The sequence below is a fragment of the Kogia breviceps genome, chromosome 4 (genome assembly GCF_026419965.1).
Source record: "Kogia breviceps isolate mKogBre1 chromosome 4, mKogBre1 haplotype 1, whole genome shotgun sequence".
Taxonomy (NCBI): Eukaryota; Metazoa; Chordata; class Mammalia; order Artiodactyla; family Physeteridae; genus Kogia; species Kogia breviceps.
Window position 1 is genome coordinate 64,328,208 of NC_081313.1, and position 26,372 is coordinate 64,354,579.

Genomic DNA, 26,372 nt, shown 5'->3' on the forward strand with positions numbered 1-26,372 from the left:
GGTCCTGTACATTTCCTGCAAATATTTTAGGAAATGCCACATGTCCCCAGGCTGTGGGGTCTTTATAAAGATGCTGGTGCTCCTGCTCTTGTGGTGACAGTCCTGCTCTTGTTTTGTGCCCTATGGAAGTATCTCCAAAAAACAAACCACTGTCATTTGTCCTAATTTAAGGGATTTTTTTTCCCTCCTGACAGTTCATGACTGCAATCGTAGAAAGCTGTGACTCCCAGGTTAGAGTGGGGCACAGTGAAGAGAACTGTCAGCTGGTGCCGTTCACATGCATTCCTTGCCTTCACTGTTACCTGAGTTCACCTGCATGTCAAAGACTAATTTTTTTTCCCCAAAGAAGAATTACCTGCATTGCTGCACAAAGCCTGAAAGGCTCCAAAGAATACATATTACGATTTTTGTGGTGTGCGGAGTTTTGAAAATCTATAAAGAAAATTTACTCTCAGAAAGTTACGTCCAAAATTCTCTACATTTTAGATTCCCACTGTAGTCATCCAATTACTCTAAAGAATTGTGCCAACAATAAGTGAACAGACTCTGCCATAGTTAGTTATATTGTAGGCCTTTACAATAGAACAGGTTCAAATGCTTTATTGTCATTAAGAGTGACAATGTCATTTTAAAAACAAGCTCGTGTACAATCTATAGGAAGGATAACCACAGGTTTCTAATTATAGTCATAACTGTAGACATGTTAATGATAAAATTCCTTTAATTTGGGGAAAATAAAACCTTAACAATTTTCAGTGGTTACAAAAATTGTCGGAAGGGCAGATCCTGTTCAAATGCATTTTCAGAGAACACAGTGTTCTTTAATGCTGCTCTATTACTTACATGGCTTCATTAAGAATAAAGGAACCCTTTTTGAAACTGAGGAGCATTTAAAAGTACTTTTCTAAGTTCTTTCCTCTTTCTCATCTTATTTTTCAGTTAATCCTTTGGCCATGATGATTCTAACCAGCACCTTCAGAGATCAGACCTAATTGTAAACCGCCTTTATAAAAGTTTGTATCTTGACCGTTTTTAAGTGTAAAGGCTATCTTCCATTTCTATCCTGCATCTACTTTGTCATAAGTAATGTGACAAGGAGTTGCAGTGTCATAAGATCAGCAGTCATAATTCACAATCAAGTATAAGAACTGTCATTTCATTTTTATTTTTGAACCAAGAATTTAAACATTCACCTTCAAAAAAGGACAGAATAATTCTAAGGTAAACAGGAAAATGACTTATCATTTTCTCATTTTGATAAGGGCAACATTGTTCTCTACTTGTTTCCTTGACTGCCCAATATCTGAGCCTCAGAGCCTTCTATCCTCTCCCCACTGGTCTCAAGATCACAAGCCAAAGGTCCAAACCAAGAACCTTGCAGAAATAGTAGCCACCATCTCCATCCAAGCCATGATCTGGCCACCAAATGTATTTCCATGATGGTTTGCATGGGGTGGGAGGACAAGTTCAATGCTCTGCACAGAGGTGCCCCTCGTGGAAACCGTTCCTTCTTCTTCATCACAAGTGGGATCTGAAAGGTGGATGTGAACAAAGATGGTGGAGTTAAATGCAGAACCTGAGGCTACAGCCTTCCCTTCAACTCATGGGATTTTTAGAAAAATTAAATTATTACCAAAGACTTAAAACTCCTGAAGAAATGAATAGGCTTTATTTACAGTGAATTGGATAAGACCACAGATCAGAAAGGGCATTTTAGAGATTGTATTCCAACCTGTTTTACAAGTCAACCAGAATTTTGATTAAAAGAATGTTTAAGTTTAAATTTGAGTTGCTTCAGATGGAAGAGGGGCAGATCAGAGCAGGTCAGGGCAGAAAGAAATTTGGCGATTGATGGATATATTATTATCTTGATTGTGGTGATGGTTTCATGGGGGTATACATGTCTCAAGACCTATCAAGTTGTACACTTTAAGTATGGACCATTTATGGTATGTTAATAAAGTTATTAAAAAGAAAGGGATTTGAGCTTTAAAGGGCCACAGACACTGAAAATCTGGAATAGTTTGCTGTATGATAAACTTCAGAATGGGAATATGGCCTCCCTTAGTTACTGTTTTGTAACGAATGCAGTCACAAACAGAAAAGACACAATACATTGTGCTTCTCAGTGTCTTTCTGCTTCTTTTGAATCATATCTGCTTCATTTACTGACAAATTGGTTTTGACTCTCAACAATGGAGAAATCATTTACTTTGGCGGCAAAGCAGTAAAATGTATTCAGTTATATTGCCTGCATTATCAAGGGAATCACCAGCTAGGCTTAAATCTCACGTACTATTGTTGAGGAGGTGGGAGAAAGAATTAGAGTAGGGCACCATCCTGGTTGTACCATCAGAGGCACAGCTGAGCTTTCAGTGTGAGAGCACAGACATGCCCGGCTGTTGGTAACTGGGAATGGAGCCTTTCTTATCACAGTCACATATAAGTGAGCAGGGAAGAGTGGTTACAGAGATTTAACTCCATTTCCTGATCTAATTATTATATTTTTCATTAATTGATGGTATTTTTCTTTTATGTTTTTTTCCCTGTCATTCCACTGATCATTTCAGTCCCCTGCTTAAAAACATGCAGTGACTTCCCCTTGGCCTATTAGAAGAACCTAAATCATTCCTATGGCCCCAAGCCCTTCCTTTCCTGTCTGGCCTATGACTACCTCTCCAGCCCCAGCTAGTTTGATTTTCTCCTAGCACCCCTTCCCCTCTCAAGCTCTCTCTCCATTTGTTCCAGCCACAATAGCCCTTTTTCAGTTCCTGTAACTAAACGTTGCCCTCAACATCAGGGCATTTGTACATGGTGCTGCCTCTGTCAGCAGCAGTTCCACTGGCCACCCACACTTTCTTCCACTTACCTCCTATTCTCTCTTGGCCCATCTCAGTCACTACTTCCTCAGGAAAGCCTTCTCTGACCACAGCAACCCCACTATTATGAGCTCCCACTTGTACCTTTCTTTCACGGTTATAATTTTATGTTTATTTGTGTGATCTTTGATTATCTGACCCCCTATATCCTAAGCTCCTTTGGGCAAGGACTGATTTTTTAAAATTCTAATAAAATTCCAGAATGTGGGTGCTCAATCAATATTTATTGAATGAATAAATGGATGAATAAACTTAACTTTGCTGATTTATTCCACATTCACAATCCTTACAACAGAATATTTTTAGGTAACAAAATGATTGTACTGATTTATACTTCTGTCTGTTGTTTATTACAGTTCCTACTGCTCCCCATTTTCACTTAAATAGTATTGTGGACTCTTCAATTTTTCCAATTTCGTGGGTGTGAAATAGTGTCTCATGGAGGTTATAATTTGCATTTCCCTGATTAATAATGAGGTCCAACATGTTTTCATATGTATATGAAACTTTCATGTTACCCTTTAATGAAATGTCAGTGTTGTTTGTTTCAAATGTTACTTCTCTCCCTTTCTTTTTCTCCTCTCTTCCTGGAACTTTGATTAGAAGCTTGTTAGACTTCTTACGCCATTCTCTACGTCTCCTAATCTCTCTTATATATTTTCCATTTCTTTGTCTATCCATCTGCATTCTAGGTAACTTCTTCAGAATTACTTTTCCAGTTTACTGTCTTAGATGCTGTTTAATTCATTTGCTGAGTTTTTTTTTTAAAAATTATTTATTTATTTTGTCTGCATTGGGTCTTCATTGCTGCACGCGGGCTTTCTCTAGTTGTGGCGAGCTGGGGCTACTCTTCGTTGTGGTGCACAGGATTCTCATTGTGGTGGCTTCTCTTCTTGAGGAACATGGGCTCTAGGCACGTGGGCTTCCGTAGTTGCGGCATGTGGACTCAGTAGTTGTGGCTCACAGGCTCTAGAACGTGGGCTCAGTAGTTGTGGCACACAGGCTTAGTTGCTCCATGACATGTGGGAACTTCCCAGACCAGGGATCGAACCCGTGTCCCCTGAACTGGCAGGCAGATTCTTAAGCACTGCGCCACCAGGGAAGTCCCATTCATTGAGTTTCAGATTTTAATTATTATATATTCTTTTTTATAGAAATTCCTTTTGCTTCTTTGTCAAGTAGTCTAGGTCATTTTCTTGTTCCTATATAATACTTTTGATACTCTTTTCTTAAAATATATTAATGTTCTTACTGCAAATTCTTTATATGGTAAATTCAGTATCTAGTCTTTGTGGACTTCATTCTATAGTCTGGTGCTTTTCTGGATTTAGGTGACTTATTTTTGTCTTTTATGATTTTTGACTAGGAGCTCACATTCCTTGGATCTTTATCGTGACAGTTCTTAAGGGCTGGGCTTAAAGTCATTTCTTCACAGAGGATTTGCATTTGTGGCTGCAGATCACCCGTGGGTATGTAGCACAGAACCACTTCACACTGAGTATCACTTGCTCTATTTGGGGCCAAAAAAATTATGTGAATTCTGACACCAAATCTGCTTGAGAATGTAGATGTGATTGAATCTTCAAAGAGAAACAGTTTTTTTCCATTCCACCTAGGTCTAAGTGGAAACCATCCCTACCAGAGCTCTCTGAGGGGTGGGATTTTTCCAGTTGACCCACTGAGGGTATCATTTCGGGGGTGTTGCAGCTCCAGGTATGGTTCCTTGATCCAACCTTCCACCTGGCTGTGTCTCCTGAGCCCTGGCAGGCCCATTAAAACACAGCTCTAGGTCTGGCACATACAGGTTCCTCCTGAGTAAATGCCAACTCTTGTGTCTCCTTACACTGCTGAATTTGTGTTTCTAATCATTTGTGGACTTCAAGGCTTTCTCTTATTTTTTTGCCTGCTGAGATGTGTTTGCAAAGATGTTTGTAAATATTTCTTTCAGAAATTTTAGTTTTTTTCAGACTCCAAGTCCACCATAGTGCTGTAATCAGAATTGGGTTGCTTCCTAAAGTGATCCTTAAAAAGCATATGAAGTCTTAAATCCCTTCCAACTTCTTTTTTAAGTACTGATTTTGTTAGATAATTTTCTATAAACATCCAAAACTAGTATTGATTGAGATATTTTTAAGGTTAATTTCTCTTACTCAAATGGTACTTTTTTGTTTCAAAATAAATTAATATAAATTATCTGTAAACTATATTGTTAAATGAAAAAAAGAAAGGTCCATACTTGTTTGAATATTGTGTTACCAGGATAAAATAAAAAATTAAGAGAGGACCTTATACTGTGAGAGACATTGTAAAGACTCAAATATAAGGCAACTCCTTTTCTGAGGGATAATTAAAGTTACTTGATTCCTATGAAGACATACATGGCCTACACTGGGACACATGGAGGAGGGTACTAGGGCAGGTCATATGTATATAAGCATCAGCTATGACATCTATGCAGAAATATATTGAGTATAGGGGACCTTGGTGCAGAAGTATGCCTATTTGGAGGTAATTGCCAATCAATGGGGAAATAGGGCTCTTCCAGGTTTAGAGACCAGTCTAGGCTCACAGCTCTGGCTGTGTACCCATGTTAAGTACAATAAACAAATGTCACCCTTTCTACAGGCTTCCAAATAGTGGCATACTCATCTGGAGGTCAATTTCAATTCTTGTACTTTGGATGTTCATTAAGTATTGTGTCATTCTGCTTGGACAATTTTACATTTATCCCACATTTTCTGGTCAGGAACTCTGACCTGAATTGAGGTTATTCTGTCTCTGGTTTTCTTTCTCATTACTGGAAAAGATCAACACGGCAGCAGAATACACATTCTTCTCAAGTGCACATGGAACATTCTCCAGGATAGATCACATACTAGGCCACAGTCATATAATTAAAGTTCCTGTAAGTAGATTTACTGACCATCAAACTTGTCACTTTCCTTCATCAAGTTTTTAAAAGTATCTTCATGTTGTAATCGAACTTTCCTTCTCTCAGAAGCCAGATTATGTTCCACATGATCTTGTTCAGTTAGAAGTGTGACTGGTTTTAAATGAATCTAGAGAAAGAAAAACATTTATCTTTCATTGCCCTGTTAAATTATAAAAGCACATCATGAATTTTGCAAAAACAAATGATATGCCTGATTGTTTTCTAACTCAAAGTAAATAGAGCATTTATGGGTGTTTATATACACATTTTATTTTGACTTAATTTTTTTCTTAAAATATTTTTTAAACTAAAAGGTCAACAGACTTAATTGTTTGTTCATATAATATGTGCCTTAAAACGTTTTCCAAATATTAATTTTCCCTGATTTAAAAAAGTTTCAGCAGAACTACAATATTAAAAATTCTTCAGATTAATGAGTGAGGAGAGGGACTTTGACTCCACCAAATTCTTATCAAGAAATGCTTTCTACCTTTTGCAAAATTAATCTATCAAAGGGAGAGAATAAAGATGTTCTAGAGAAAGCTATCATGTACCAAGAGATATTCCCAATTTGGAAATTTCAACACATGGTGAAAACATTGTCTAATAAGCAAACTGAAAAAATCAATAAGTCAGAATAAAGCCTAACTGACCTCCAGAAACCTGGAAATGTGATGCAACAGAATGACATAGAAACAAAGAAAACAGTAGCAAAGATCAATAAAACTAAAAGCTGGTTCTTTGAGAAGATAAACAAAATTGATAAACCTGTACCCAGACACACCAAGAAAAAGAGGGAGAGGACTCAAATCAATGAAATTAGAAATGAAAAAGGAGAAGTTACAATGGACACCACAGAAATACAGAGCATCCTAAGAGACTACTACCAGCAACCCTATGCCAATGAAATGGATAACCTGGAAGAAATGGACAAATACTTAGAAATGCATAACCTTCCAAGACTGAACCAGGAAGAAATAGAAAATATGAACAGACCAATCACAAGCACTGAAAGTGAAACTGTGATTAAAAGTCTTCCAACAAACAAAAGTCCAGGACCAGATGGCTTCACGGGTGAATCCTATCAAACATTTAGAGATGAGCTAACACCCGTCCTTCTCAAACTCTTCCAAAAAAATTGCAGAGGAAGGAACACTCCCAAACTCATTCTATGAGGCCACCATCACCCTGATACCAAAACCAGACAAAGATACTACAAAAAAAGAAAATTACAGACCAATATCACTGATGAATATAGATGCAGAAATCCTCAACAAAACACTAGCAAACAGAATCCAACAACACATTATACAGATTATACACCATGATTAAGTGGGGTTTATCCTAGGAATGTAAGGATTCTCCAATATACACAAGCCATTCAACGTGATACACCATATTAACAAATTGAAGGATAAAAACCAAATGATAATCTCAATAGATGCTGCAAAAGCTTTTGACAAAATTCAACACCATTTTATTATAAAAACTCTCCACAAAGTGGGCACAGAGGGAACCTACCTCAACATAATAAAGCCCATATATGACAAACCCACAGCAAACATAACTCTCAATGGTGAAAAACTGAAAGCATTTCATCTAAGACCAGGAACAAGACAAGTATGTACACTCTCACCACTGTTATTCAACATAGTTTTGGAAGTCCTAGCCATGGCAATCAGAGAGAAAAAGGAAAGGAATACAAATTGGAAAAGAAGAAGTAAAACTTTTACTATTTGCAGATGACATGATACTATACATAGATAATCCTAAAGATGACACCAGAAAACAACTAGAGCTTCAATGAATTTGGTAAAGTTTCAGGATACAAAATTAATGCACTGAAATCGCTTACATTCCTATACACTAACAATGAAAGTTCAGAAAGAGAAATTAAGGAAACAATCCTATTCACCATTGCAACAAAAAGAATAAAATACTTAGGAATAAACCTACCTAAGGAGGTAAAAGACCTGTACTCAGAAAACTAGAAAACACTGATGAAAGAAATCAAAGATTTCACAAACAGATGGAGGAATATACCATGTTCTTGGATTGGAAGAATCAATATTGTGAAAATGACTGTACTACCCAAAGCAATTCAGAGATTCAGTGCAATCCATATTGAATTACCAATGGCATTTTTTACAGAACTAGAACAAAAAATCTTAAAATTTTTATGGAGACACAAAAGATTCCAAATAGCCAAAGCAATCTTGAGGGAAAAAACGGAGCTGGATGAATCAGACTCTGTGACTTCAGACTGTACTACAAAGCTACAGTAATCAAGACAATATGGTACTGGCACAAAAACAGAAATATAGTTCAATGGAACAGGATAGAAATCCCAGAGATAAACCCACACACCTGTTGTCAACTAATCTATGACAAAGGAGGCAAGGATATACATTGGAGAAAAGACAGCCTCTTCAATAAGTGGTGCTTGGAAAACTGAACAGCTACATGTAAAAGAATGAAATTAGAACGCTCCCTAACACCATACACAAAAATAAACTCAAAATGGATTAAAGACCTAGATGTAAGACCGGACACTATAGAATTTTTAGAGGAAAACATAGGAAGAACACTCTTTGCCACAAATCACAGAAACATCTTTTTTGACCTACCTCCTATAGTAATGGAAATAAAAACAAAAATAAACAAATGGGACCTAATGAAACTTAAACACTTTTGCACAGCAAAGGAAACTACAAACAAAACAAAAAGACAGCCCTCATAATGGGAGAAAATATTTGCAAACGTATCAACAGACAAAGGATAAATCTCCGAAATATATAAATAGCCCATGCAGCTCAATATTAAAAAAAGAAACAGCCCAATCCAAAAATGGGCAGAACACCTAAATAGACTTTTCTCCAAAGAAGACATACAGATGGCCAGGAAGCACCTGTAAAGCTGCTCAACATGACTAATTCTTAGAGGAATTGCAAATCAAAACTACAGTGAGGTATCACCTCATACCAGTTAGAATGGGCATCATCAGAAAATCTACAAACAATAAATGCTGGAGAGGGTGTGGAGGAAAGGGAACACTCTTGCACTGTTGGTGGGAATGTAAACTGATATAGCCACTATGGAGAACAGTATGGAGCTTAAAAAACTAGAAATAGAATTACTATATGACCCGGCAATCCCACTACTGGGCATATACTCAGAGAAAACCATAATTCAAAAAGACATATGCACCCCGATGTTCATTACAGCACTATTTACAATAGCCAGGTCATGGAAGCAACCTAAATGCCCATCAACAGATGAATGGATAAAGAAGATGTGGCACATATATACAATGGAATATTACTCAGCCATAAAAAGGAATGAAATTGGGTCATTTGTAGAGACGTGGATGGACCTGGAGACTGTCATACATAGTGAAGTAAGTCAGAATGAGAAAAACAAATACTGTATATTAATGCATATATGTGGAATCTAGAAAAATTGTACAGGTGAAACGGTTTTTAAGGTAGAAATAGAGACACAGATGTAAAGAACAAACTTATGGACACCAAGGGGGGAAAGAGTGGGTGGGGGTGTGGCAGTGGGATGAATTGGAGATTGGGATTGACATGTATACATTAATATGTATAAAATAGACAACTAATACGAACTTGCTGTATAAACTAACTAAATAAATAAAATGTTAAAAAAAATAATGCTTAGACTAAATGCAGATCCTCCCCTAGGCACTCTGACCCTAAAAAGAAAAGCCAAGAAATTATGAGTAAGTCCGCAGCAGACAAGGGACATGCTGCTCTGGGCCAAAGCCAGGCAAGCCCACTGGGCACCAACATCAGGCCAACATATTTCTTTTAAGGGTGTTTTTACCCTATATGCCCTGCAGCTTATGTTTAAACTTCAATAACTCAGCAACTTTGACATTATACCTTTAGGCATGAAAAAGTGATTGGACCATAAGACACAACTGCTAGTTAAAATGCTCTTGCTTTAAAAAAATATTTTAACTCAATTTTGAGTTATATAACCACAAAAGAAAAGAACTAAACCAGCAAGCAATATTGTGGGGAAACTGACATGACCTTCAGATTATTTAAAACACAATGTTTTTTTTTCTCTTTCACAAACTGGCTACACCTCTCATTTTCTCTAAGGCAGTTAATACTATGATATTACCACATAAATATTGGTGAAAATTATGATAAGTATTGGTGAGTTACAAATCTTGGGAAAGTATATCTCACGGTAAAAAGAAATGTCCCTTATTCCATAATATTTCTGATGCTTATACTTCTGTTGATATGTCCCTGAATTACATGCTAGATACTCTTCACAAAGAAATTTACCTTTTCTTTTCCAGCTGGTTTGGCTACAAATGTAGAGAAAGCCACACTAACAAGTTTCTCAATACCAGTGAACATGTCCTGTACTGTGACCTTGATGCTGATCTAAAAAGGAAAGAAAAATAAATTCAAAACTTTTCAGCCGTCTAGACAACAGATGAGACTGCAGCATTCAAAATTCATTTATGCACTTCACCATTGTTTTGTTTTTTGAATTTCAATTTACTTTTAACCAATACTGTCCTCTCAATGATTTTCTATAAAATTGGAAAAATATTTTTTCTGATTATAGAAAAAATATATTTACCATGGAAAATTTGGTAAGTATAAAAATAGATAAATGATAAAGATGGAATCTGACAATGAAGAGTAAATATTATCAGTAATTCCATCATTCAGATTAATAGTTACTAACCTTTATATAAAATTTCTTCCAGTTTTATATATATACATATGTATGAAATGTATCTATATGTATATAGTTGTGTCTGTATGTGTGTATACACACACATACAAAAGGTTATCATACTGTATTTACAATTTTATATTATAACGAAATTTTTTGGCATTTATATGATAAGCATTTTCTAATCCCACTATTACTAAATGTGCTTTTGAAAACAAGATATTAATGAATTCCTTATAGCCCATCAGAGAGATGCACCATAACTTTTTTTTAATCTTTAGTCCAATTTTTATAACCAAGTTGACATGGACAGAATGTTATTCGTAGTCATGTTATTTGCAGCTTTGTTTCCTCTTTCAGGAGTTTTATTTTTCAGGAATAGCAAGAAAGTAGTTGAGACATTTTATGGTGACACCACAGTGGACTGGATTTCCCCATGTGAAGAACTCTGAAGCTCTGGTCCTCATGATCACACACTGCAGAAGTGTAGGTAAACTTGGGAAAATAGGCCAGAGAAATAATACTACCTTCTTGAAATAGTGGGCAACCTCGGGCATCTTATTTCAGCACTGTGTTATCAATGATAATATCTATTTCTACATCTTCACCAAGTACATCACACACAAAAATAATCATCAACCAGTGATTCACTTAACTTATGAAACCAAATTAGTATTTGCATGGTAAACGTAAGTTAACTAGATGATGATTAACCAAATTTAAACCATCCATTTTCAATCCCCAACAACTCTCAACCCCACATAGCTTTTACTTTCAGAAAAATAGGCAAATGAAAAATAGAATAGACAACTAATAGTAAAAACAAAGCAACAATTCTAGAGAGTTAAAACAAGTTCCAAACATTGGCTTCTATTAGAACAGTTAATTTAGTTATGTACGATGGCCAAATGTCTTGAAAACATACGCCAGGGAGAATTTCACTTTGTGTCATTACAGAGTGGGTCAGGTTGGAACTACATCCTATGAAAACAACTGGAAAATTGGACCAAGTATAGGAAGCAACTATTTTCACACATAGGACAACAGACAACACAGACCTGTGATCTTCAAGGAAAGGGAGATAAATGAAGCGAGCCACTTGCATTTCCTGGGTACTCAGCCTGCAGGTAATTTCCAGACTATGACCAAGGAGGGGAAATGGAAACTTGCTGAAGAACCAGAAATCAAGGAAATCTAGGCAGCTGAGATTGTCCCAGAAAGGAGAGAGCTACAAAAGGAAAGAATTCTAGGTATGTGCATATTGATCCTGTTGTGTGTTTGGGTTGATACCAGTCTGAGCATGTGTAGGGTGAAATCTGACAAAGCCAGAAAAGAACAGCTTCTGAGGAAGAAACAGTTATTGTAAGGTAAACAGTTCCAAGAGCTCATACAGTGCTAGGAATCTGGTGTTCCCTCCAGCCAGACCTCAGTGAATACACAACACATTCATAGAAGCCATAGAAGACCACAACTTAGTAGAGGGACTAAATTAGCCCTAGATGGGGCTAGCATTTATTTTTCTTAAGATCAGAAATCTGTGCTTTCAAACTCACTGGGTTCTTTTCTTAGCGTTTAGTCAAACTTTCTCTGGAAACTCTAGCTGCTATCAGAGAATAGGAAGAAAGGAGAAAAGAAAGGGAACTTTCATCTGTATATGGGCTGAATATAAAGGAGAGTGCTGTCTCTCAGGAGAAAGGCCAGACCCAGAGGCTACTGTGAGGGAAAGCTCAAGAGCCTCATAGCTGAGAAATCAGGATCCAGAGGCACCATCGTAAACTGTCTCTGACAGAGCTCATTTTATCCAGGAGTTTTTATTACCTTTCTGATTTCTTCAAGTTTTTTCTATTCTGTTTATAAACATACTGGGGGAAAGTGACTAAATCAGGGGAAAGCCATCACCACAGGTGTGGTTATTGCCAAAATAGTTCTTTTATGGGTTGATTTGTGTCCCTCACCAAATCTGGTACCTCAGAATGTGACCTTATTTGAAAATAGGGTGTAATTAGTTGAGATGAGATCCCTTTGGAGTAGGATGGACCCCTAATCCAATATGACTGATGTCCTTATAAAAAGGGAAAATTTGGGGGGGCACCTTCAAGATGGCAGAGGAGTAAGACGTGGAGATCACCTTCCTCCCCACAAATACATCAAAATTACATCTACGTGTGGAACAACTCCTACAGAACACCTACTGAACGCTGGCAGACCTCAGACTTCCCAAAAGGCAAGAAACTCCCCAGGTACCTGGGTAAGGCAAAAGAAAAAAGGAAAAACAACAGAATAGGGACACGACCTTCACTTTGGGGAGGGAGCTGTGAAGGAGGAAAAGTTTCCACACACTAGGAAGCCCCTTCACTGGTAGGGAAGGGGGTGGGTTGGGGGGGAAGCTTTGGGGCCACGGAGGAGAGCTCAGCAACAGGGGTGCAGAGGGCAAAGTGGAGAGATTCCCACACAGAGGATCAGTGCCAACAGCACTCACCAGCCCGAGAGGCTTCTCTCCTCACCCGCTGGGGTGGGTGGGGGCTGGGAGCTGAGACTTGGGCTTTGGAGGTCACATCCCAGGGAGAGGACTGGGGTTGGCTGCATGAACACAGCCTGGAGGGGGTAGTGCGCCACAGCTTGCTGGGAGGGAGTCCAAGAAAAAGTCTGGACCCGCCTAAGAGGCAAGAGACTATTGTTTCGGGGTGTGTGAGGAGAGGGAATTCAGAGCACAGCCTAAATGAGCTCCAGAGTTGGGCGTGAGCCATGGCGATCAGCGTGAACACCAGAGATGGGCATGAAATGCTAAGGCTGCTACTGCAGCCACCTAGAAGCCCATGTGCGAGCACAGGTCACTCTCCACACCTCCCCTCCCGGGAGCCTATGCAGCCTGCCACTGCCAGGGTCCCGTGATCCAGGGACAACTTCCCTGGGACAACACATGGCGCACCTCAGGCTGTTGCAATGTCACACTGGCCTCTGCCGCCTCGGGCTCGCCCGACCTTCCATACCCCCTTCCCCCCAGCATGAGTGAGCCAAAGCCCCCTAATCAGCTGCTCCTTTAACCCTGTCCTGTCTGGGTGGGGAACAGACGCCCTCAGGCAACTTACATGCAGAGGCAGGGTCAAATCCAAAGCTGAACCCCAGGATCTGTGCGAACAAAGAAGAGAAAGGGAAATTTCTCCCAGCAGCCTCAGGAGCAGTGGATTAAACCTTGACAATCAACTTGATGTACCCTGCATCTGTGGAATACCTGAATAGACAATGAATCATCCCAAAATTGAGGCAATGGACTTTGGGAGCAGCTGTAGACTTGGAGTTTGCTTTCTCCAAATAATTTGTTTTTGATTTTATGTTTATCTTAGTTTAGTATTTAGAGCTTATTGTGGTTGGTAGATTTCTTTATTGATTTGGTTGCTCTCTTCCTTTTAAAGTTTATATATATATATATTTTTTTCCTTTTTCTCTTTTTGTGACTGTGTATGTGTATGCTTCTTTGTGTGATTTGTCTGTATAGCTTTGCTTTTGCCATTTGTCCTAAGGTTCTGACTGTCCGTTTTGTTTGTTTTTAACTATAGTTTTTAGCACTTGTTATCCTTGGTAGATTTCATTTTTGGTTTGGTTACTCACTTCTTTGTCTCTTTTTAAAATTACTTTTAAATATTTTTTTAGATTTTTTTTATTTTTAATAACTTATTTTATTCTTTTTTTCTCTCTTCCTCCTTCCTTCACTCCATCTCTTCCTTCCTTCCTTCCTTTCTTTCTCCCTTTTTTTCTGAGACGTGTGGCTGACAGAATCTTGGTGCTCTGGCCGGGTGTCAGGCCTGAGCCTCTGAGGCGGGAAAGCTGAGTTCAGGACATTGGTCCACCAGACACCTCCAAGCCCCACATAATATCAAATGAGAAAAACTGTCCCAGAGATCTCTATCTCAACGCTAAGACCCAGCTCCACTCAATGACCAGCAAGCTACAGTGGTGGACACTCTATGCCAAACAACTAGAAAGACAGGAACACAAACACACCCATTAGCAGAGAGCCTGCCTAAAATCATATTAAGTTCACAGACACCCCAAAACACACCACCGGACATGGTCCTGCCCACCACAAAGACAAATTCCAGCCTCATCCACCAGAACGCAGGCACCAGTCCCCTCTACCAGGAAGCCTACACAACCCACTGAACCATCCTTACCCACTGGGAGCAGACACCAAAAACAACGGGAACTACGAACATGCAGCCTGCGAAACGGAGACCCCAAACACAGTAAGTTAAGCAAAATGAGAAGACAGAGAAATACACAGCAGATGAAGCAGCAAGGGAAAAACCCACCAGACCAAACAAATGGAGAGGAAATAGGCAGTCTACCTGAAAAAGAATTCATAGTAATGATAGTAAAGATGATCCAAAATCTTGGAAATAGAATGGAGAAAATACAAGAAATGTTTAACAAGGATCTAGAAGAACTAAAGAGCAAACAAACAATGATGAACAGCACAATAAATGAAATTAAAAATTCTCTAGAAGGAATCAATAGCAGAATAACTGAGGCAGAAGAAGGGATAAGTGACCTGAAAGATAAAATAGTGGAAATAACTACTGCAGAGCAGAATAAAGTAAAAAGAATGAAAAGAACTGAGGACAGTCTCAGAGACCTCTGGGACAACATTAAATGCACCAACATTCGAATTATAGGAGTCCCAGAAGAAGAAGAGAAAAAAAAAAGGGACTGAGAAAATATTTGAAGAAATTATAGTTGAAAACTTCCCTACTATGGGTAAGGAAATAATCAATCAAGTCCACAAAACGCAGAGAGTCCCATACAGGATAAATCCAAGGAGAAACACGCCAAGACACATATTAATCAAACTATCAAAAATTAAATACAAAGAAAAAATATTAAAAGCAGTAAGGGAAAAGCAACAATTAACATGCAAGGGAATCCCCATAAGGTTAACAACTGATTTTTCAGCAGAAACTGCAAGCCAGAAGGGAGTGGCAGGACATATTTAAAGTGATGAAAGGGAAAATCCTACAGCCAAGATTACTCTACCCAACAAGGATCTCATTCAGATTCGACAGAGAAATTAAAACCTTTACAGACAAGGAAAAGCTAAGAGAATACAGCACCACCAAACCAGCCCTACAAAAATGCTAAAGGAACTTCTCTAGGCAGGAAACACAAGAGAAAGAAAAGACTTACAATAACAAACCCAAAACAATTAAGAAAATGGTAATAGGGACATATGTATCGATAATTACCTTAAATGTAAATGGATTAAATCTCCAACCAAAAGACATAGACTGGCTGAATGGATACAAAAACAAGACCTGTACATATGCTGTCTACAAGAGAACCATCTCAGACCTAGGGACACATACAAACTGAAAGTGAAGGGATGGAAAAAGATATTCCATGAAAATGGAAATCAGAAGAAAGCTGGAGTAGCAATTCTCATATCAGACAAGATAGACTTTAAATTAAAGACTATTACAAGAGACAAAGAAGGACACTCCATAATGATCAAGAGATGAATCTAAGAAGACATAACAATCATAAATATTTATGCACCCAAAAAAGGAGCACCTCAATACATAAGGCAAAACCTAACAGCCATAAAAGGGGAAATCGACAGTAACACAATAATAGTAAGGGACTTTAACACCCCACTTTCACCAATGGACGGATCATCCAAAATGAAAATAAATAAGGAAACACAAGCTTTAAATGATACATTAAACAAGAAGGACTTAATTGATATTTATAGGACATTCCATCCAAAAACATCAGATTACACTTTCTTCTCAAGTGCTCATGGAACATTCTCCAGGATAGACCATATCTTGGGTCACTAGTCGAGCCTTGGTAAATTTAAGAAAATTGAAATTGTATCAGGTAACTTTTCTGATGACAATGCTATGAGACTAGATATCAATTGCAGGAAAAAAATCTGTAAAAAATACAAACACATGGAGGCTAAACAATACGCTACTAAATAAGCAAGAGATCACTGAAGAAATCAAAGAAGAAATCAAAAAATACCTAGGAGCAAATGACAATAAAAACATGATGACCCAAAACCTATGGGATGTAGCAAAAGCAGTTCTAAGAGAGAAGTTTATAGCAATACAATCCTACCTCAAGAAACATAAAACATCTCAAACAACCGATTACACTTAAAGCAATTAGAGAAAGAAGAACAGAAAAACCCCAAAGTTAGCAGAAGGAAAGAAATCATAAAGATCAGAGCAGAGATAAATGAAAAAGAAATGAAGGAAATGATAGGCAAAGATCAATAAAACTAAAAGCGGTTTCTTTGAGAAGATAAACAAAATTGATAAACCATTACCCAAACTCATCAAGAAAAAAAGGGAGCAGACTCAAATCAGTGGAATAAAAATGAAAAAGGAGAAGTAACAACTGACACTGCAGAAATACAAAGGACCATGAGAGATTACTACAAGCAACTATATGCCAATAAAATGGACAACCTGGAAGAAATGGACAAATTCTTAGAAAATCACAACCTTCTGATACTGAATCAGGAAGAAATAGAAAATACAAACAGACCAATCGCAAGCACTGAAATTGAGACTGTGATTTAAAATCTTCCAACAAACAAAAGCCCAGGACCAGATGGCTTCACAGGCTAATTCTGTCAAACGTTTAGAGAAGAGCTAATACCTATCCTCCTCAAACTCTTCCAAAAGATAGCAGAGGGAGGAACACTCCCAAACTCATACTACAAGGCCACCATCACCCTGATACCAAAACCAGACAAAGATGTCACAAAGAAAGAAAACTACAGGCCAATGTCACTGATGAACATAGATGCAAAAATCCTCAACAAAATACTAGCAAACAGGATCCAACATCACATTAAAAGGATCAAACACAATGATCAAGTGGGGTTTATCCCAGGAATGCAAGGATTCTTCAATATATGCAAATCAGTCAATGTGATAAACCATATTAAAAAATTGAAGGATAAAAACCATATGATCATCTCAATAGATGCAGAAAAAGCTTTCAACAATGTTCAACACCATTTATGATAAAAACCCTCAAGAAAGTAGGCCCAGAGGGAACTTACTTCAACATAATAAAGGCCATATATGGCAAACCCACAGCCAACATCATTGTCAATGGTGAAAAACTGAAACTGTTTCCACTGAGATCATGAGCAAGACAAGGTTGCCCACTCTCACCAATATTATTCAACATAGTTTTGGAAGTTTTAGCCACAGCAATCAGAGAAGAAAAAGAAATAAAAGGAATACAAATTGGAAAAGAAGAAGTAAAACTGTCACTGTTTGCAGATGGCATGATACTATACATAGAGAATCCTAAAGATGGTACCAGAAAACTACTAGAGCTAATCAATGAATTTGGTATAGTAGCAGGATACAAAATCAATGCACAGAAATCTCTTGCATTGCTATACACAAATGATGAATAAGCTGAAAGAGAAATTAAGGAAACACTCCCATTTATCATTGTAACAAAATGAATAAAACACCTAGGAGTAAACCTACCTAGGGAGACAAAAGACCTGTATGCAGAAAATTGTAAGACACTGATGAAAGAAATTGAAGGTGATACAAACAGATGGAGAGATATACCATGTTCTTGGATTGGAAGAATCAACATTGTGAAAATGACTCTACTACCCAAAGCAATCTACAGATTCAATGCAATCCCTATCAAACTACCAATGGCATTTTTCACAGATCTAGAACAAAAAATTTCACAATTTGTATGGAACACAAAAGACCCCAAATAGGCAAAGCAATCTTGAGAAAAAAAAATGGAGCAGGAGGAATCAGGCTCCTTGACTCCAGAGTATACTACAAAGCTACAGTAATTAAGACAGCATGGTACTGGCACAAAAACAGAAATATAGATCGATGGAACAGGATAAAAAGCCCAGAGATAAACCCACGCACATATGGTCACCTTATCTTTGATAAAGGAGGCAAGAATATACAATGGAGAAGACAGTCTCTTCAATAAGTGGTGCTGGGAAAACTGGACACCTACATGTAAAAGAATGAAATTAGAACATTTCCTAACACCATACACAAAAATGAACTCAAAATGGGTTAGAGACCTATATGTAAGACCAGACACTATAAAACTCTTAGAGGAAAACATAGGCAGAATACTACATGACATAAATCACAGCAAGATCCTTTTTGGCCCACCTCCTAGAGAAATGGAAATAAAGACAATAAAGAAATGGGACCTAATAAAACTTAAAAGCTTTTGCACAGCAAAGGAAACCATAAACAAAATGAAAAGACAATCCTCAGAATGGGAGAAAGTATTTGCAAATGAAGGAACTGAGAAAGGATTAATCTCCAAAATATACAAGCAGCTCATGCAGCTCAGTATCAAAAAAACAAACAACCCAATCCAAGAATGGGCCGAAGACCTAAACAGACATTTCTCCAAAGAAGATATACAGATTGCCAACAAACAAATGAAAGAATGCTCAACATCACTAATCATTAGAGAAATGCAAATCAAAACTACAATGAGTTATCACCTCACACCTGTCAGAATGGCCATCATCAAAAAATCTACAAACAATAAATGCTGGAGAGAGTGTGGAGAAAAGGGAACCCTCTTGCACTGTTGGTAGGAATGTATATTGATACAGCCACTATGGGGAACAGTATGGAGGGTCCTTAAAAAACCAAAAATAGAACTACCATACGACCCACCAATCCCACTACTGGGCATATATCCCAAGAAAACCATAATTCAAAAAGAGTCATGTACGAAAATGTTCATTGCAGCTCTATTTACAATAGACAGGACATGGAAGCAACCTAAGTGTCCACTGAAAGATGAACAGATAAAGAAGATGTGGCACATATATACAATGGAATATTACTCAACCATAAAAAGAAATGAAATTGAGTTATTTGTAGTGAGGTGGATGGACCTAGAGACTGTCATACAGAGTGAAGTATGTCAGAAAGAGAAAAACAAATACTGTATGGTAACACATATATATGAAATCTAAAAAAAAAAGAGGTCAGAAGAACCTAGGGGTAGGACAGGAATAAAGATGCAGTCATAGAGAATGGACTTGAGCACACGAGGCGTAGGGTAAGCTGGGATGCAGTGAGAGAGTGGCATGGACATATATACACTACCAAAAGTAATATAGATAGCTAGTGGGAAGTAACCACATAGCACAGGGAGATCAGCTCAGTGCTTTTTGTCCACCTAGAGGGGTGGGATAGGGATGGTGGGAGGGAGGGAGACGCAAGAGGGAGGACATATGGGGATGTATGTATATGTATAGCTGATTGACTTTGTTATAAAGCAGAAACACACCACAGTAAAGCAATTATACTCCAATAAAGATGTTAAAAAAATTTTTTTAATAAAAGGGAAAATTTGGACACATACACACACAGGGAGAGCATCATGTGCAGATGAAGGCTGAGATCGGGGTGAAGCAAACCACCAGAGGTTAGGAGGGAGCATGGGGGCAGATTCTCTCCCATAGGCCTTGGAAGGAACCAACCCTACTGACACCTTGATTTAGGACTGCTAGCCTCCGGAACAGTGAGACTATAAATTTCTGTTGTTTAAGGCACCTAATCTGTGAAACTTTGTCATAGAATCCCTAAGAAACAAATGTAAGTCCCTACATGTCTTTTGTGCCCAGAGATCAAAGGGACTGCTACTGAGCAAACTACAAGTTGCAATATGGGATCCACGAACTCCTTTCCTGCTATTTTAACCTGGATAGAGACTTCAAAAGCTCCCAAGAATTTTGTATTCATAGGTATAATAAAGAAAAGAAAACCAGGTAGACGAAGAAGAAAAATCTAAGCTACCCTTCTTGCTCCAATTACTCTGCCTTTCAAAAACTAGTTAATCGTGGGACTAGTTTTCATTATAGGTAAGGAGGTAGAGAACAAGTAGAATTAGAATAGTAATAGAGTCAGAATAATTGAGAAATAAAACCTATACCTGGCAAAGAACCAAGAGAGTACCCTCCCTTGTATGTTTACTTTGTGTATATCCTTTTATGTAAAAATAGTTCATTGCATCACATTTAATTTTAGTAGCAGGGAAACACAGGCTTATTTACCTGTGAGCCTGACTACAGATTCAAGGGCCTTCTGAAATTCAGAATCACATGAACTCCAAGTTATTCCAGACCTCCTCCTCTCTCCTCTGTAAACAATGAAGAAATGAGCACCAACATGCAGAAGGAAGAAAAGGGAGCCTCTTACCTCCATGCTTGTGCTGAACGCTCTAGTAACTTTTGCTTTGATGGTTATAACTTGTCCAACTCTAGTTAAAAAAAAAAAACAGTAATTCTAGCACATCTTATTTCAGACTTGAAGATTCACTTAAATGTGTGTGCCATAGAACCGTTCCACCTTATGCTGATAATGTTCATGCATGAGAAACTCAAATTAATAACATAACAAGACAGCACTAAAAATAGATACTGATTATTGTAAACCACACAAGAGTTAGCTGACTACCTCTTTTTAACAGAAAATGGCCTTTGCAAAGATGGTGTGCAAAATGACTTCCAAATCTACAACAGATACTTGACTACCACAGCTGTTTGGTTAAGAGAAAATGAACACACATGCAAACCTATACAATTGATATTTTTAAATGTTGGTTAACAAATAAATGGTAAACATACAAGCAAGCAAGCAAGCAAACAAACTGAGTACCTTCACTAGGTTTACAGGAGCCCTCAGTGTTGCCAGATGATCCATTCACTCCACATTATTACTGGGACTCTGTTCACGTAACCCTAGTTGTTACAAAGCTTTTGTGTTCTGGCCCTTCAGTCACCTAAGGGTCTACCCAATATAAGCCTCCTCAGTTTTTCTCCCTGACTTCAAAGTTGAACTACATTCTCACTATTCTTCTCAATCTTCTGTTTCAGGGGAAGAAGAATAGATCTCTTCCATACCTTTCTTTACCCGTGTCCTTGATCCCATCCTGCTCTTACCTCTCCTCCTGCACCATGGCCTTGCTTAGGCAGCTCCTTCCTCTTTTGTACCCTCAATCTCTGCCCCTTCCTTGACTCCTTATCAATCTGTGAAAATGTTCAAGGCTTTTCCTTGCTAAAAATCTTTCTCTCAAGTTTATTCTATCACACCACTTTTTTCTCTTCTCCTCTATATTTCTCCATATACAAACTTCCTAAAATAATCTTTTTCTTTTTCCAGCTCATACATTTAACAAATGTTTACTGACTTACAACTAGTCCTGGCACTAAACTAAGACCTCAGGATACAGTGATTAACAAGACAAGGTTGATGACATCAAGGAGACCAGTCTTCACTTGGGACACCAGGATGCAGACAGATGAAGTGCAACGCTATGAAATTTTTCAAAACGAAGGAAGAATCAAGTATTGCAAAAACACCCAGAAGTGACTAATTTGAAAAGTCATGGAAGGAGCCATAGCAGAGGTAACATCTGAGATGGGTCTTAAAAGATTAGGATTTTGTCAGGTTCAGAAGTTTGGGGGTTTCATCTCTCATTCACTTCTCAGCCACTCAAATCTAGCTGTTGCTTCCACATCTTACTCCTGATCTCTCTGAAGTCACTTCCTAACAGCTAAATCCAAGGTCTTCTCTCATTTAACAGCATCAATCAATCTCTTTCTTCAGGAAACCTTCTCTTCCCTTGGCTTCCAAAATACTGTTCTCTCTTCATTCTCAGTTTTCTTCACTGATTTCCATTTCTTGGAAATGGCTATCCCTTAAGGGTAGCCATCCACCAAATTTATGTTCTTTGTTTTTTCTCATTTCAGCCTCTTCCTGAAGACCTTGTTCTCTTCCACAATCCTATCATCTTTATAGAGATGATTCTCAAATCTAAATCTTTAGCCCAAACCTCATTCTTGAAACACACAGCCATATTTTCAAACTTCTCTCAGCAGATTCAGCTAATAGTTATGGAGGCCCTACTAGGCTGAGTGATAGCTGCTTATACACACATTACCTATTTTAACTTAATCCCCACATTTAGCTCATGCAAACCCAAGCCAATTTTCTCTTTTCCTTAAATTTGTTCCTCCTAGATTTCCTAGCTCTGTTTGGTAAGGTTTCTAGCAGAGATTTACAGTGATAACACGAGGCAGAGAATCCCTCTTCAAAGCTACTGTAGTACTTTGTACTCATATATTACCAAAATCTTCCACCTCTGCCTGTCAGACTCTGAGGAGGGGAAGCATCTTGCCACTTTTTTTTTTGGCCACATCATGCGGCATGTGTAACTTCTCTGACCAGGGCTCGAACCTGCTCCTCTGCAGTGGAAGCGCTGAGTCTTAACCACTGGACCACCAGGGAAGTCCATCTTGCCACGTTTTTCTCTCTTTTGTGAACTCTGCCCTTTCTTTAAAAGCAGGAGACATTCTGCTTTTCATTCTGCTAAAATCCCAAGTAAAATTAATTTCATAGCACGGCATTCAAGGTCTTCTGTTACCCAGCCCCACACTGCTGCTGGGGCATCATCTCTGCATGCCAGGCTTTTCATAAGCACCCTCCCCCCGACTTCTTCCCACCTCAATACTTAGGCTCTTACATGTACTTCATCTTGTGAAGTCCTTTTCCTATTCACCAGTGAAAATCTATACCTCATTTAAGGCCCACATTAAATACTACCTCCATCATGAAACTCTCATTGGTTCTCCAGTCAAAATGTACCTTTTATCTACCCCACAGAATTTATATCTCACCCTAGGCAAGCATCCTATCGTACTTTCTATTCTGATGACTATGTATTTGTCTGACTTTCTTACCAGACTGAGTGACTGCCACACTTCAGTATTGTGTCATAAACATTCACATATTCGATTGAGCCTAGAGCAGTACTTTTGGTATATTCAATATATACATGTGAATTAAAAAAATATCTAATATGGGACTTCCCTGGTGGCACAGTGGTTAAGACTCCATGCTCCCAATGCAGGGGGCCTGGGTTCGATCCCTGGTCCAGAAACTAGATCCCACTTGCATGTTGCAACCAAGAGTTTGCGTGCCACAACTAAGGAGCCCACCTGCCGCAACTAAGACCTGATGCAACCAAATAAATAAATAAATAATTTTAAAAATCAATATAGTAAAAAAATAATATGGCTTTTAAACAAATTGTATGGCTTTCTATATGTAGCTTTCAATTTTCTTTTTTTAATGGTGCAGGTCCCATATATTTTAGTGGCCACAAATCCTTTCTGATAACACAAACACAAAATGGTTCAAATGGCAAACCACACTTTAATGATGAGGTTACTAGTTAAGTCTAAGTTACAGAATTTAGGATTGGAAAGTATATAATAGATGTTTTATTGTAATATACTGTTGGCATAACTAAGTTTAATAATGGTGCTTTAATCTATTCCCAAATAAGTTTGGATTTTCAGTAATCTGTGATTGTGTTGAGATACAAACACATGTCAACTTTTTCTACTTCAGGGAAAATCACATAGCTAGTATCTGTGCTTAGTCAATAGACCCAATAGACCTTTATCTGTATCTACAAGTCTCTAGAATGTCAAGGGTTCTTTCACTGACACTGCAGCTGCCTATGAGAACAAGCATCAGGAGATGTTCAATAAAGGTTGCTGATCACAAAATTAGAAGAAGTGGGTTGGAGAAAGCACTGGATAGAGCATAAGAAGATCCAGGCTCTAAGTGTCCTCTGTCCTTTGGCTGGCTCTGGGCCTTAGGCTTCAGTTTCTTATCAGTACAAAGAGATGATTGGGTTGAGTTCTAAAGGTCTCTCCATATCTATGATTCTAAAGCCTACCAAAAATTTCTTTTGGGTTAGCTTTTGGAGATATAACTTCTTTATGTATGTGGTTTTATTTAACTTAATTTTGTCTGTATATAAATGAGTAAGTGCCAAATAGACAAATGTAAGCTGGAGGTTGGAGAGATGAAGTGGGCATCTCACTGGACAGACTACTTAGGGTTTGAAAACTGGTGGCAGCTACCCCATGGTCCTTGAGAACCATCCTAGACTAGAAACAGATGATCTTCTCTCTTCCTTTTTCTTATGTTATGTGTAGAAAAAAGAAGAGAGAAGATCATCTGATTCTAGTCTGGGATGGTTCTTTTAGGATGAAGATATTCAGAAAGAAAAAAAAAGAGATACAAACATAAAATCAGATAAGTAAAAACATATAACCCTAGTTTATTACAGTTATTAATGTAACCTCTTAAAAAAATTCCTAATTTTGTCCACCAAAAAGGCATAGAAATAATGACCAGTCCTGCATCAGTGAGCATGTTAAACAGGGGTACAATGAGCAGATACAAAATGTGGTAAACACTATAGGACAAATGACCAGGTTTCTTTAAAAAACAAATTGCAAGAGAAAAGAAGAAAGGGAAATTTTTATGTTAAAGGTCACATCAGCCATGTTGGATCCTGATTCAATCCATAGACCAATTGTTTAAAATTAAAAAAAAATTTTTTTGAGACCATTGGGAATGATAGTTTTTCTTAATGGTATTGCAGTTATGATATTATGTTTTCTAAAAGAGCCCTGATCTTTTAGAAATATATACTGAAATATTCAGAGATGATGTCTGGGATTTGCTTCAAAATAATCCAGGTATGTGGGGGAGTATGAAGGGAATTGATAAAACAACAGCATTTATGAGTTGATTATTGTTGTAGATAGGTATTGGGTCCTTGGGGATACATGGTAGTGTTCTCTCTACTTTTGTATATGGTTGAAAGATTTGTGTATCTTGAAATTTTCTACAATAAGAGATGGTAAAACATGTACACACTCCCACACATAAAATGTTTTTCATAATTTAACACCTCTACTCAGATGAATTAATGTTTACCCAACAACCTAATGATGAAATTCACCATCATAGAGATACCTATGATCATTAATTATTCTTGTAGTAAAGGAAGGTGCCATTCAGAATCAGCTTTCAGAAATCCTGCAATACCTTATACCAGAATGCATTTAATGCTGAGAGCTATTTCTCAACGAACTCAGGGCTGTAAATTTACACTTAATAGTATTTACTAAAAGTAGGTCCTGAAATTATTATTATTATTATGTTTTACTGATTTATATTTGTTCAAATGTTACTTGTTAACAAATTGGATCCCTGACTCCAAATGAGTACACTTAGGTGCCACAAATACATGTTGTAAATGAAGCAATAAACCCAGGAGAAAGGCATGATAAAGCAATGCCACTTACCTAGCTGTCTCCTCAAATTGTATGTCATCCACCGAGGCTGTAACACAGGAATCCCCAGCATGTTTTTCAGCTTCAAAACATAGGTTAAAAATGGGCTGCATTAATAGTTATGTTTAAATATTTCAGCATGCAGGAAAAGGAATAAAACAAGTGGATTTATTCTAGTAACTCATCCTCTTATGCAGTATAGGACCACTGTGCCCACACTTCTGGATGAACTGGATTGATAACAGTTCCTTTGCTCAATAAGTTATTTTTCTACTGCATGAAAATTACTGTACTTTCTCTGAAGTTTTAACTTATACTATCTTTGATTTGAAATTCAGCACCAATACCCAGCATATCTAACTATTCAGATAGTAACTTTAGTAAGTTGGTGTCAAATTTAAATATTTTGTCAGGTACTACCCTTCTTTCGTTTAAAAAAAACAATACATCAAAACATATGTATCTATTATCCCACATAACCAGTAGCTGAATATATTTAAACCACTTAACCAGTGCAAGCACTGAACTGTGTGGAAGACCTCAAGTTCATACCCTAAATCGGAGAGAAACTTGTCTGGGCATCAGAGAAATAGAGATGGGCACATAGTAAGTATTTAATCAGTATTTATTATTTATT

The 26,372-nt window shown here is 37.8% G+C and overlaps 1 protein-coding gene across 1 annotated transcript in view; it reads right to left on the minus strand.

Moving 5' to 3' along the window:
* The window catches only part of ACOT12 (acyl-CoA thioesterase 12), a 55,310-nt gene that overhangs the window by 23,931 nt on the left and 5,007 nt on the right, over positions 1–26,372 (minus strand). The window contains exons 2-6 of the mRNA XM_059063313.2: positions 25,748–25,817; positions 20,775–20,835; positions 10,134–10,235; positions 5,803–5,938; positions 1,375–1,531 (exon numbers count right to left, since the gene is read on the minus strand). Of these exons, the coding sequence (XP_058919296.1) occupies positions 1,375–1,531; positions 5,803–5,938; positions 10,134–10,235; positions 20,775–20,835; positions 25,748–25,817 (526 nt within the window). The remainder of the gene's footprint in view (positions 1–1,374; positions 1,532–5,802; positions 5,939–10,133; positions 10,236–20,774; positions 20,836–25,747; positions 25,818–26,372) is intronic.